The 12,415-nt window shown below is 40.8% G+C and overlaps 1 protein-coding gene across 1 annotated transcript in view; it reads right to left on the bottom strand.

The window, feature by feature from the left end:
- Positions 1-8,842, bottom strand: part of PRKAA2 (protein kinase AMP-activated catalytic subunit alpha 2) — a 57,388-nt gene extending 48,546 nt beyond the window's left edge. The window contains exon 1 of the mRNA XM_037148516.2: positions 8,663-8,842. Coding sequence (XP_037004411.1) covers positions 8,663-8,756 — 94 coding nt within the window. The 5' untranslated portion in view covers positions 8,757-8,842. The remainder of the gene's footprint in view (positions 1-8,662) is intronic.
- Between the last annotated feature and the right edge of the window lie 3,573 nt (positions 8,843-12,415).

Here is a 12,415-nt window from a genome sequence, read left to right as displayed (position 1 = left end):
ACAGAGCATCTTGATGAGTCTAGGATTAAGCTGACTCTAGAAAGAATTCCAGTCTTCAGAGAACTGCAATAAAAAAATTCAGCTCTACAAGGGACCTCCTTCTCGATAGGCTGTAAATTCTGCTTTAAGTCTCCAGGACTTAAACTCTGCTTAGCTGTTCTGTCCTTAGCCACGGCTCTCTTGCTCAGACTCTCACGTTTACTACTTTTACACATTAGCAAATGACTCAAATGCCAAATAAAATTTCAGGCTCACTCCAGTGTATTTTTCTTCTGACAGGGATATGGACCATTCAAGCCCTGGCTACCTTCAAACAGAGTTTTAAATTTTTTCCAGATTTCCTAATCATTCTTGACTAAAGTTGATTTGATAAAGGTTAAAAGTTATAGCCATGTATGAAAGTCAACTGCACTAGAAAAAATATACATATAATAACAGAATATTAAGATTAAAAAGGACTTCATAGATTATCTCTTTATGCCTAACTTCCACCTAATCTTGAAAGACTACCACCCACTATCTAAGTAAATATGTCAATGACAGACACTAACTGCTCTGTGGCACAAATTCTACCACTTCCAGACAACCTCCTTGATAGTAAGGTCCTTGTTTCTCTGGAGTATAATCTGCCTCCTTAAAACGTTCACCCAATAGTCATCGCTCTGTCTTTCAAAGCATTATTGAATATGCTAACTCCTTTTCTCAGATGATGGTATTTTAGCTCTTCAAAAGCTACCACATTTAAAATACATCTTCTCATAGAATGAAACAATTTGTATATCATGTTTCCTTCACCATTCCCATATGGAATACTTTTGGGGCTACCCTAATAATAATGGCAGTTCTCTGAATGAAATATAACTGGGTAATTTTTTTCCAAAATGTAGTGCAAAGGACCCGATATTCAAAATTTAGTTTAATCAAAAGCAGAGCAGAACTACACTACCCCTACAACTACCAATTAAAACAGCCTCTATACAGCTACCTTCCATCCTGTACACAAGAAATTCCTACATCTACGCATTCATAACATATACTCTGTAAGCTGTGGCTGGCTGAAAGTTCGCCACCTTAGAAACTACTACCAACTGTTCTACTGCTTTATGCACCTGTTTTTTTGTATTTGTTTTTTACCTATGCACCTGTTTTTTTGTATTTGTTTTTTACCTAAGTGCTAGATTTGACACTTGTCCTTATTAAATGTCGCTGTATTGGTTCTCACCTAGCAATCCAGTCAATATACATTTAAATTCTTTTTTTTTTACTTTTTTTTTTTTTTACATTTAAATTCTGATTCTGCAACTGTTGTATTCATTATGTCATCTAGCTTTCCCAAATAGGAGCTCTTACTATATACTCTTTAAACAGAGTCAATGGTTGAGATTTCTCCTCAGAAGACACCTGACTTCTTTGGGAACAGTTGTTCAGCAGCAACAAGCCATTCGGAGCACACTACCTCATTTACCCACAAAGCTACCATAATACACGAAGTCTAACTTCTCACTGAAATCAAGTTCATAGCATATAGTAAAACTGTTACACTGTCTATGAATTAGTAGAACACTAGGGGGACTGGTGTAACTCTGGTAAACATGTGGATTCATTGTACCATATCTGACTTAGAACTCAAATGTCAGGAATTTAAGTAAATTCTGGGAATAGTTCCCACTGGTTTAAATTAACAAATTATCTTTTGTAATCCCATTGCAACATTTTTAACACTCATGGAAACATTTGCTTAAAATCCAGTATAACTAAAACATGGGAAATGCTTAGTCTATACCTATTATTTCATTAACTGAGTCTAGGAGAACTGAAGCCAGTTACAGAATACAATATAGTACCAAGTTATACTCAAACACATTAAGAAAAAGATACAAAATTAACTCACACTTATGGTATTTATCAAGTTAAGGTAAGAATTTATAAAATTATACGATATATTTAAAATATTTTATTCCATTATTATTTTTTCATTTTGACTGAATTTATTGGGGTGATATTGGCTAATAAAATTATACAGTTTCAGGTGTACAATTCCATCATACATTACTTACCTACCGAAGGCAAGTCTCCTTCCACCACCCTGTACCCCCACACCCTCTTCTACCTTCCCCCACCCCTCTTATTCCATTATTTTCTATTATAACAGCTGTATAACTACCTTGCAATTAACTTGTAATTTAGAAATGCAGAGATGTTGAGAACATATTGCTCATGGGGTCTCTAATAGTCTGAATAAAGAAGATTATGAAAAATGGTATTTCAATAAACTGATACACTGGCATTCAGACTAAAACACATAATATAGCAAGATCAAATAATTGTCTTTAACCACATAAAAGGTGGTTTTAAAACTCTAAGGGCAAATAAATAATTATTAGCACTTTAAAAACAAAGGCATCACCAAAAGAAATACAGTAAAATGTATCAGAGGCAAACACTGTTAAACATAAGACACTACTGGAGCAAAAGTACTGTTCCCTTGAAGGGGTGAAGAAGGTTTCTATTATTAGCAGAGATAAGAGCTGCCTGAAATTCTTTCCTTAATAACACTATACTAAAAATAAAGTGGTTCACAACATTTCAAAATAAACACATTGCTTTACATATGCATTTCTATCACATAAATAGGTAAATATCTACTCAACCCTATTCAAGGTGCTTTCTCTTAAATTTGCATCTAATAAATATACTAGGGAGATGCACCCTCATTTTCATAACACATTGACTATTTTAGAAGTCCTGTACTTACTTACTCATTAGCTCTTAAAGGATTTGAAATTAGATCTTCTGCTAAATCAAATGATCTGTTTGCCTTTTTAAAATTAACTACTTTCTCTACAAAGCATTTTTCTATCATCAAGAACACCACAAAAACCTCAAAAATAAATTGCTTTTAGCAATAATACCAAATGCTTTAAGAAAAGCTCACATGACCCACAAGACAAGTGAATATTTTGTTGTGTGAAACACACACATGTGCACACACACAAACCCAGTTATGGCTGTGGCTGTGTCGGCACGGGAAAGGGAGAAAGTCTAAGGAAGGGAGGTAATTACCCCAGTATCCGATCAAACTACCACAACCCTTTCTAATTTACATAGATATGTTAGGACAAGGTTTGCAGGAGGGCATTTACAGATCAGTCTGTATTTTCTATAATTTCAAAATAATAAACAGTATTACTTTGTTTCTACTTTAATGAGACACAGCCTTAGATATGACCCACATGTGAAAACTGCCAGCTGCGGCTCACACCCTCTTCCCTTCCCCAATTTTCGCCTCCTTCCTTGAAGCGTTCTATGACTGCGACCACAGGCTCTGGAATGTGTGCATTACAGTGTTCGCACACACGCACTGCAAGTGGTGTACAGGGGAGGGTGATGAGTGAGCAGCATCTAGAGAATTAGAGTTTTCTGCACACATTTGAATGAAATATAAAAGAAGACCTAGGAAAAACAAAACAGGTCATAAACTCTTCCTCCTCCTCATTAAATAAATTTCTGGTCTCAGAACCAGATCATAGATTATTCTCAGAGTTTAGCCAGTAATGAGTTTAAGTACACAACAGGTCCTAAGTACATAAAAGTACATCAGGCTGAAGTACTTCTGAGTATCTTCTATATCTTCTCATGTACTTCTCACAACACTGTAAGGGAATATATGGTATTATTCTCCCTTTTTAAAACAGATCAAGTGGCTTTAGCTTAAGGCTACACAGCTGGCTTATAACAGCAAAAGTTCCATACCAGGTTCTCCAAATCCAATGCTCTCTATAGTATATACTATGTTGCCTTTTTGGACTTACTCTCAATCTATCTACATTTATAACATTGTTTCCTATGAGAAATACGTTTTTGAGAGTCAGTCAACTGATTTCACAAAATGACCAAGTTAAGGACAAAATTATCCATGTCAAAACATATATGGTATATGACAACAACAAAAAGAATTTAAACAGCATATCATTTACCTAATTCTTTAAGGGAGATGACTGAATTGATTTTGCTTCAAACACTAATATGGTATTGGATAAGAGTATAGCTTCATTATTTAGAACTATTTCTTAATTAAAATCATGCCAGCTAGTAATTTACATAAACATTCACTTTTATTTTCACTTCATTCTAATTTTATTGATTTTCCATACCTTTGAAAAACAAATTCCATCACTTACCCAAAATGGATACTGTATTTTAACATGAGCGTTAAGAATTAAGTATCATATAGCACAAATAAATTAGTCATTTGGAACATTCCTCAATGTAGGCAACCAAAATCTAGGCACAGATTATTACAGCTCTGTCTCAAGGTTGATATCAGAAATGACGGATTTCTAAACATAGCAAACACTTAACACATCACACAGGGTGCAGAATTTATTCACAAGAGCCATTTATCTTTTTAAAAGCCATTTTATGTACCTCATACTCATTTAATTCTCATACAAATTCCAGAAGGTAGGTAGGCCAAGTGTTGTTACTGCCACTTTACAAAGGACGAAACAGGCTCAGTGCAGCTGAATGGTTTTCCCAGAGCCACGTAGTGAGTAAGGCCACAGAGTTACAGCTCAGGGCTGACTAATGCCTTCCAACATCACGTCCTTTCTAGGGCATCAGGCCATTGTTACATGTTCTCTTTAGCATGGTTACTGAAGGCTGCTAGTAATCTTAGTCAAGGTTTCTTTTATAATACGAAAAAAAATCGGAAATCCATAGTATTTCTAACAAATTTGGGTGAAAATCATTAGAATTCAGCACATTCATCATATAAGAAATAGAAGGATTGAGATATAAAGTTGAGAATATAAAAATATATACTTTAAGCATATATATGGAGTTTCAAAAAAACTTATTCTCTGTAAATGTGAACTAAAAGACAGTTAAAGCTTTTTTTTTTTTTCAATCCTTGATTAAGACCTATGGACATGTAAAATTATGTCCTTGTAGACTTGAAACTCACAAGATAATATACAAGGGGGAGGGACCCAAATAAACCAGAATTGTCTTCTGGAGGGTGGAGCCCTTGTAGTACAGGCTTCCCCTACTAAGGTGAGGGTTCTAGGAACTTGTCTGCATCAGTGGACCAGCTGGCATTGTTCTAAGAGGCTGCGTTCGACTTCCAGGAAGTTTTTTGGAGACTCTTTCAACACATTTGCCCACTTCCCAATGGGTGATTTACACGTGCATCTGCCCACACCATGTTGAGTGTTTTTGTTCAGCAGTTTTTGACCAAAAACAGCATGACCTCCATGCCCCAACATCCCTATTCACCGGATCTTGGCCAGAACAACGTTTTTTGTTTCCCCAGATGAAAAAAAAATTCTCAAAGGGAAACATTTTGCCAATTTGGAAGAGTGAAACAAACAAACAAACAAACAAAAAACCCAGAAGCACTAAAAGGAATCAAAATTGATGAGTTCAAAAACCGTTCTGAGCAATGGAAAAAAAAATCTCGGTAGGTGTACTGCATCAAATGGAGAGTGCTTTGAAGGTAAATGGGGTTTAAACATGGAAGAATAAATACCCATTTTTTATAAATAAATTCTGGGCTGTTTTTGGGTCCCCCCTCATACAATGCATTTTGACTTTACATTTCACATAGCACAGACTCTGGAGCCAGAGAACCCTAAATGTGATTGCCAATTCTGCCCTTCACTATCAGTGTGACCTTGGAAAACTTAAAGTATCTGATCCTCAATTTCTTCATTTGTAAAATGAAGCTAATGCCAAACTCAGGATCACTCTGGGCAATAAATAAAATCAAGTCCATATATAGAACATAGACTATAGTAAAAACTAATTCAAGTTGTAACTTGACAATAACAAATGTTGCCGAGGATGTGGCAAAAATGAGAACCCTTATACACTGTTGATGGCAGGGTAAAATAGTACAACCCCTTTGAAAACCAGTCTGCGGTACCTCAAAAACATAGACGTAAAACTATGATATGACCCAGTAACTCTATTCCTAGTTATCCAGCCAAGATCTATGCAAACATAGGTCCGCACAAAGACCTGCATATGAAAGTCTGTGGCGGCATTATTTTTAATAATCCAAAGACAATATCCGTCAACTGGCACATGTGTGGACAGAACGTGACATGCCTACAGGTTGGAATATTACCCAGCAATAAAAAGGAACAAACTACTGGCACACGCCATGTCTCGCAGAAACCTCAAAAACATTCTTAAAGAAGCCGGTCATTAAGTGACTCCGTACTGATGATCCCATTTATAAATGTCCAGAGAAGCAAATTCGTATACACAGAAAATAGATCAGTGGTTTTTCTGGGGCTGAAGGTAGGAATGAGCATTAACTCTAAACGGGCATGAGGGATCCTACTGTGATGATGAAAATCTAAAAGTGATCGAAGATGAAAGTTGCACCACTTGCTAAAATTACTAAAAGTCATTGAATTGTACACTTGGAATGAGTGAATTTTACGATATGTAAAATATATCTCAATAAGCTGTTTTCAAATTGCATGTGCTTTTGTTTCTTGCCTCTTGAAGAATTAAAAGAGTAACCTTAGATTACAGCAACTTCTATAATTTGTCTTAAACAAACAATTGTACTAATTCTAACTTTGGACGGGAAAACCACCACCTAATTTAGAGAGGCTCCAACAAGTATTCGGAACACCCCTCTGAACGGTTTCTCACTGGACAGGGGTCCTCCAGAAAGAGAAGTTCTCATAAATCAAAGTACCGTATGTTAGTTTCTATTTTGAGAAGCCGGTGCCTGGAAGCAGCTGGGGAATAGCATACACAAAAGAGATTTAAGTTGTGCTTTGACAATGGGCCAGTTGATCAGATGGGTGTTTCAGTCTCCATTCAGATGACAGTTGAAGAATTCTTTAAATAAACAAAAATTTTAACGCGATTCGGAAGATCAGAGGGTAATTGTATGCCCTGTGCATGTCCAGACAGCAAAGACACCATTTGATGAACTGCGTAATGTTGAAACACAATTGTCCTCAAAAATGATATCCAATGGCAACATTTCAGGCATTAATTCAATCCCTGGAACTTCCTATATTCAGTCTACATATATTCTCCTAACTGTTCACCCTACTTCTGAGACCTTTCAAAAATAACCCAGAACTTCACAGCCTTCGTGGGACTTCAAAGAATTTTACAAACTTTTTAGGTCTTCACACAAATACCGCCTTGTCTGTCAGGCCTCGCCTAACACCTGACCAAAAACTACCACCCTCATCACATGCCTGGCCTCCCTCCCCTGATACGGTTTTTCTTGCACATACAGCGATTATTGTTTGTCTTCCCCTACTCGGGTAAAACTTCCACAGAAGAAGAAATTTTAATGTCTTTGTTCTTGGCTATATCTCCATTGCCTACAACAGTGCCTAGCATATTACAGACGTATAATTAGAGTTTTCTGAACAAACGAAAAGGTATCATCACATAATATGGAATAAACTGATCCTTGCCACAGAAATATATTTCTTCTATTTCACAGACTTCAGATTAACGGACGAATTTTAAAGAAAACAAAAGCCTCGGAATAAAATATCCAGATCGTCTATCCAACATTTCTACAGCCAAAAAAAAAGCCAACGTTCTACTTATAATTCTGGATCTGCAACAACCAAACAGGGAATATTTTTAATAAGCTGGCTCAAGTTCTGTAGAGAAGACAAATTAATTAAATCTCATGTGACTCTTGGTAACAACAACAAAAAGGAAAGTTTAATACTTAACTAATAAGAGGTAAAAAAAAAATTTTTTTTTTTCTGAAGCAGCCTGTTTTTCCGCGCTCAGGATGGGATTCTATCCCCAACGAAAACAGACAGCAGCATCTGCCTCTGTAGTTCTGGCGCCTCGGCCCCGCGCCCTCCCGGGTCCAACCCCTGGGACCTCGTCTCTGCCACCCGCCTCGCCGGGAGCCCCCAGAACCACCGTGTCACCCCCGAGAGGCCACCATTCCCACAACTCCCGACCCCAGCGGCCCTCCGGCCCTTCGCTCCCCGCACGCAGGCCTCCCCCTTCGCCTGCGAAGCACCCGCAGCGCAGCCCCACCCACCCGGAGTCGGAGCCGAAAGAATCCAGACCACAGGGACCTCCCGCCGCCCGGAGGGACTGGCAGACATTTTACACTTCGCCCCATTCTGCCCCTTTCTGGGTGACCTTGGGCGCGGCCCCAACCCTGCGGGGTCCTCATGCTGTCGCCTTCAAGGCGAGGCCACCACCTGCAGCAAGTTGCCGTGAGGACTGCACAAAAAACCACGGAAAGCGCCCAGAAGGGTGCCGACACCAAATGGGAACTCGAACCATCCGTAACCCGCGCTGCTCCCCGGTCCGGTCCACGAGCTCTCAGAGCTAGAAGTGCCCTGGTCGCGACCCCCGGCTTTTGGAGGACGCGGCACCGCGGTGTCGGAGACAGAAGCGCCTCGCTGCCCGACACGCGCCGGCGACGCTGGTCCCCCACCTGCGCCTCGTCCCGCTCGGCGGCCCCTGCCTGGCTGCAGCCCACTGCCCTCCCACGCCCCTGCGCTTGACGGCCGCTCCACCTGCCGCCAGGCCCGCGCCGGCCCCCCACCCGCCCGCGCGGCTCCGGCGCCCGGGCTCCCCGGCTGAGCCGTCGCTCCCGCGGGGCGCACAGCCCATCCGCGCAGCGGCGGCGGCGCTACTCAACTCTTCACTTTGCCGAAGGTGCCGACGCCCAGCGTGTCTCCCAGGACGTAGTGTCCGATTTTCACCCGCCCTTCGAGCTTCTGCTTCTCGGCCATCTTCGGAGCGCGCGGCCAGCCCCGCTCAGTCACCACCGCCGCTGCAGCCACCTCCGTGCGCTCCGCGGTCCCACCGCGCCGCCTACCCACAGTGCAGCGGGCCGGGGGGCGGGGCGCGGGGCGGGGCGGGGCGCGGGGCGGGGCACAGGCGGGCGGGGCGCCGGCGCGCTCCAGCGGGTGGGTGGGGGGCGCGGGGCGGGGCCCAGGCAGGTGGCCTAGGCCCTGGAGCAGAAAGCCGGAGGGTGGGGGTGGAGACCGGCGTGGGCCGGGTGTCGGGAGCAGAGGGGGCGTGAGACGGCAGGGTGGGAGGTGCTGCTGGGGGAGCGGAGGGCTGAGAACAAGGGGTGGGTGCCCGGCGGACAGGTGTGCCAGGGTGGGGTGGACAGCGCCGCTTTACCTGAGAGTGGGACCCCTGAGGGAGGACACAGGAGGGCGTGAAAAAGTGAGGATGCGATTAGGGCACCGTCCTCGAGAACGGAAAGAGGTGGACTTAGAACTTGAACAGAAGCAGGCCCAAAGTGTGGGGACTGTGCGGGTGTGGAAAAGAACAACAGGGATCTGAGGGGAAACCGGGTAAGAAGTGCTGGGCCGGGGCCTCCACCCCAGGGCAGTTTCTCAGGCTGCGTGCGGGTTTGTGATACAGGACGTGGCACATGGAGGACATTCTTGGCTCTCTTCAATCGTCCTCCTCTCCGTACATTATAATCAGTTATTTTGTCGTAAAGGCGCAAGACACTCTGTCCTCCCGAGCTTTCGTTGTAATTTACACAATGTTCTCCAATAAGTCACAGCCACGACATTTGCTCAACCGTCCTCGAACACGTCATATAAATAGTGTAGTAGTAGTCTGTGATAGAGCTCCGTAGAGACGGTGAAAGATGTGAAAAGGGAATGAATGAAGCGAGCATAGAAAATCATGCACATACGGAAAAAGAGGGATTGTGAAGAGAAAGGGCAATGTAAGAACACAAATTAAAGAAAGAATAAATGTGATAAAGATAGAAGTGGGGGTAGAAAGGGAGGGCAGGGGAGAGGAGACTAGAAGCATGATGCCCAGATACAGTATTAAAGACTGACAAAAATTTAGTAATGAAGTATTATCTATTCCTCCCTCCTCTTCTTCCTCTTTCCCTCCTTTGCTTCCTTCCATATTGTCCTGTTCTTTAATGTTGCCTATCTTTCAATGCTTAAAAATTATTTGCTGTTTGATAATAAATGTTTAAGGATTACTTGAACATTTTTAATACTATGCATAATAGACTTTCAAGGTCACATTCCTCCAACACTCATCACACTTTATATGTAAAGAGAGAAATGTATTGATAGAAAAAAATAAGATGTACCTAAAGTTTATTTTCTGAGAAGTGATACACAAATGACAAACATACATCCATTCTCATTTAGACACTGAAACAATCTGAGAGCTGATCACAGCTTATAAATTATAGATAATCACAGCTGTTAACAGAGGCTATTTTTATTCATTCTTGAGATCATCTTTCTTGCTGACAAGGAGTATCACTTAAGAATCAGTCTACCTAGCTGGCAATTTGGAGAAAATAGCCAGTTATTTCTGATACCAAACCTTCATTTGGTGGAAGGTCACTCCATCAGTATTCATTCAAGAGAGAAAGAGAACAAAATACCTATTCAGCTTTTGAGACACAAGATGTGTATCTGTCTCTCGTTCTAATATCCCATTACAAGATGTTGAAAAGTCCATTGGATTCCTTTCTTGAAGCTAAATGAAGACAGACTATAGAAAGAGATTTTGACATATTCTGCACTGTCTTAACTATTTGTTGACAATTACAATTTAAATTATTGTATATTTCACAACTGTGATCCTCGCCTAGCTACTTTGAACTACTTACAGCTTTATTTTTATGCCAAACAAGTGTATAACTTGATTAAAAAGCACATTTAAGCAATCATCTCATTTAATTGTCACAAAGGAAACATTATTATCCCCATTTTACAGATGGTAAAAACTTAGTTTTACCCTTTCTGATTCGCCCAAGGCTGGTCAGCTAAGTGGCAGAGTCAGAACTCATACCTAGTTCTGACTAGTCCTTCATCTTTCTATTATACCACAGCTGCCTAATAAAAACATGGTGCTCAATGAAAGTTAACAATTTCCCCAGTTATAGGCCCATTCTCATGTTTTTATTATTTCTAGGACAGGCCAATAATATACCCTTTAAACTTTTGTTTTTAGCTCTTGTCCTGACTTGTTTAGAGAAAAGGCTGAGCATTCGGAGGATGAGAGGAGTGGGAGAGGAAACTCTAGGAGCAGCCTCAGCCTTCGCTTGCCCAGAGCACTGCCGCTTTGCCTCTCCCTCCCCAGCAACGCAACCCTGAGAGTTACTCAGATGAAGTCTCTTTTTAACAGTCAAGCCCCTTGGGGGTTTCACTCTCCCAAGATGTTCTATTAAACACAATATTCCCCATTGTATTATTTTCCAATGATGTTTTCGTTTTTAACCCTAGTCCAACTGTTACTGCCTAACTCTCCTAGTGCTGGGTAAGGGATTATTTCAATTCAAATGTTCTAAAGTGGGGCCTGAATATGTGAATGATGGAGTACCACTGACCGGATAAATGACACTGGAGTCCACCCGCATCATCAGTACCCGGTTCCTCCAAGTCTCTGTGCAGGGCTGTTGCGTCAGCGAGGCCTGCCTGCTCAGACCAGCCCTGTTTACACTGCAGCTTTGTCTCACCTGTACTGCTTAACTTCCTCGGTTCACTACTAACATACTATTGACTCGGTTATTATGTTTTTTGTTTTGTCTCTCTCCCCGAACTAGAATGTAGCTTCATAGGAGAGTTCTGCCTTTGTTTTGTTCACTGATATATCCTCAGTGCCCAAAGCAGTGCTTTACAAATTGTAAGCACCAAAGTACATTCCGATTCTGGGACATTTGAAGTCTATACAATGTGGGGGACTTCTTTATGGAAAACAAATTGCCAAATTGGGTTCGAAAGTGAATATTTATTTAAAATGAAAAAACCTATCTAGACATAATTGACAACAAAAACTTCCTCAAATTCAGAAAAACAAACCTTTATAAATTAACTATCTCATATACTTTTGTAATACTTGTTTTCTACATTTTGGGGCTGCATATTTTTCTATTGCCTCTTCATATTTTATAATATTTTTATAGAGAGAATAGAAAGATAATTGTGTCCTTCCTCTATGTTGACTGAGCAGGCTTTTGATCAAATGCTTCTCTTCAGGATTTTTACGTCACTTTTTATAAAGATTTTCTTCATTTATATTGAGAGAGAAGGGAAGACAAAGAGAGAGAGAGAAACATCAATGCAAAAGAAACATTGATTGGTTGCCTCTCTAGGTGCACGGACTGGGGATTGAACCTGCAACCTAGGTGTGTGCCCTGAGTGGGAATTGAACCAGTAACCTTTTGCTTTGCAGGACGATACCCAACCAACTGAGCCATGCCAATCAGGGCCCCAAAGCACTTTCTCCCTGTAGGTAATATAGTGTCTATCAATTCTATTATTATATATATTATTATATATGTATATAACTACAATTATCATAAGATATATAACATATCTTATGTTTATATGTACTTCATACATGTAAATGAACATTTCATATACTTATGTATGAAATGACATATTCCATCTGC

This window comes from Artibeus jamaicensis, unplaced genomic scaffold (genome assembly GCF_021234435.1).
Source record: "Artibeus jamaicensis isolate MK-2021 breed Jamaican fruit bat unplaced genomic scaffold, CSHL_Jam_final scaffold_1019, whole genome shotgun sequence".
Lineage (NCBI taxonomy): Eukaryota > Metazoa > Chordata > Mammalia > Chiroptera > Phyllostomidae > Artibeus > Artibeus jamaicensis.
This window is presented reverse-complemented; position numbering and strand designations above follow the sequence as displayed.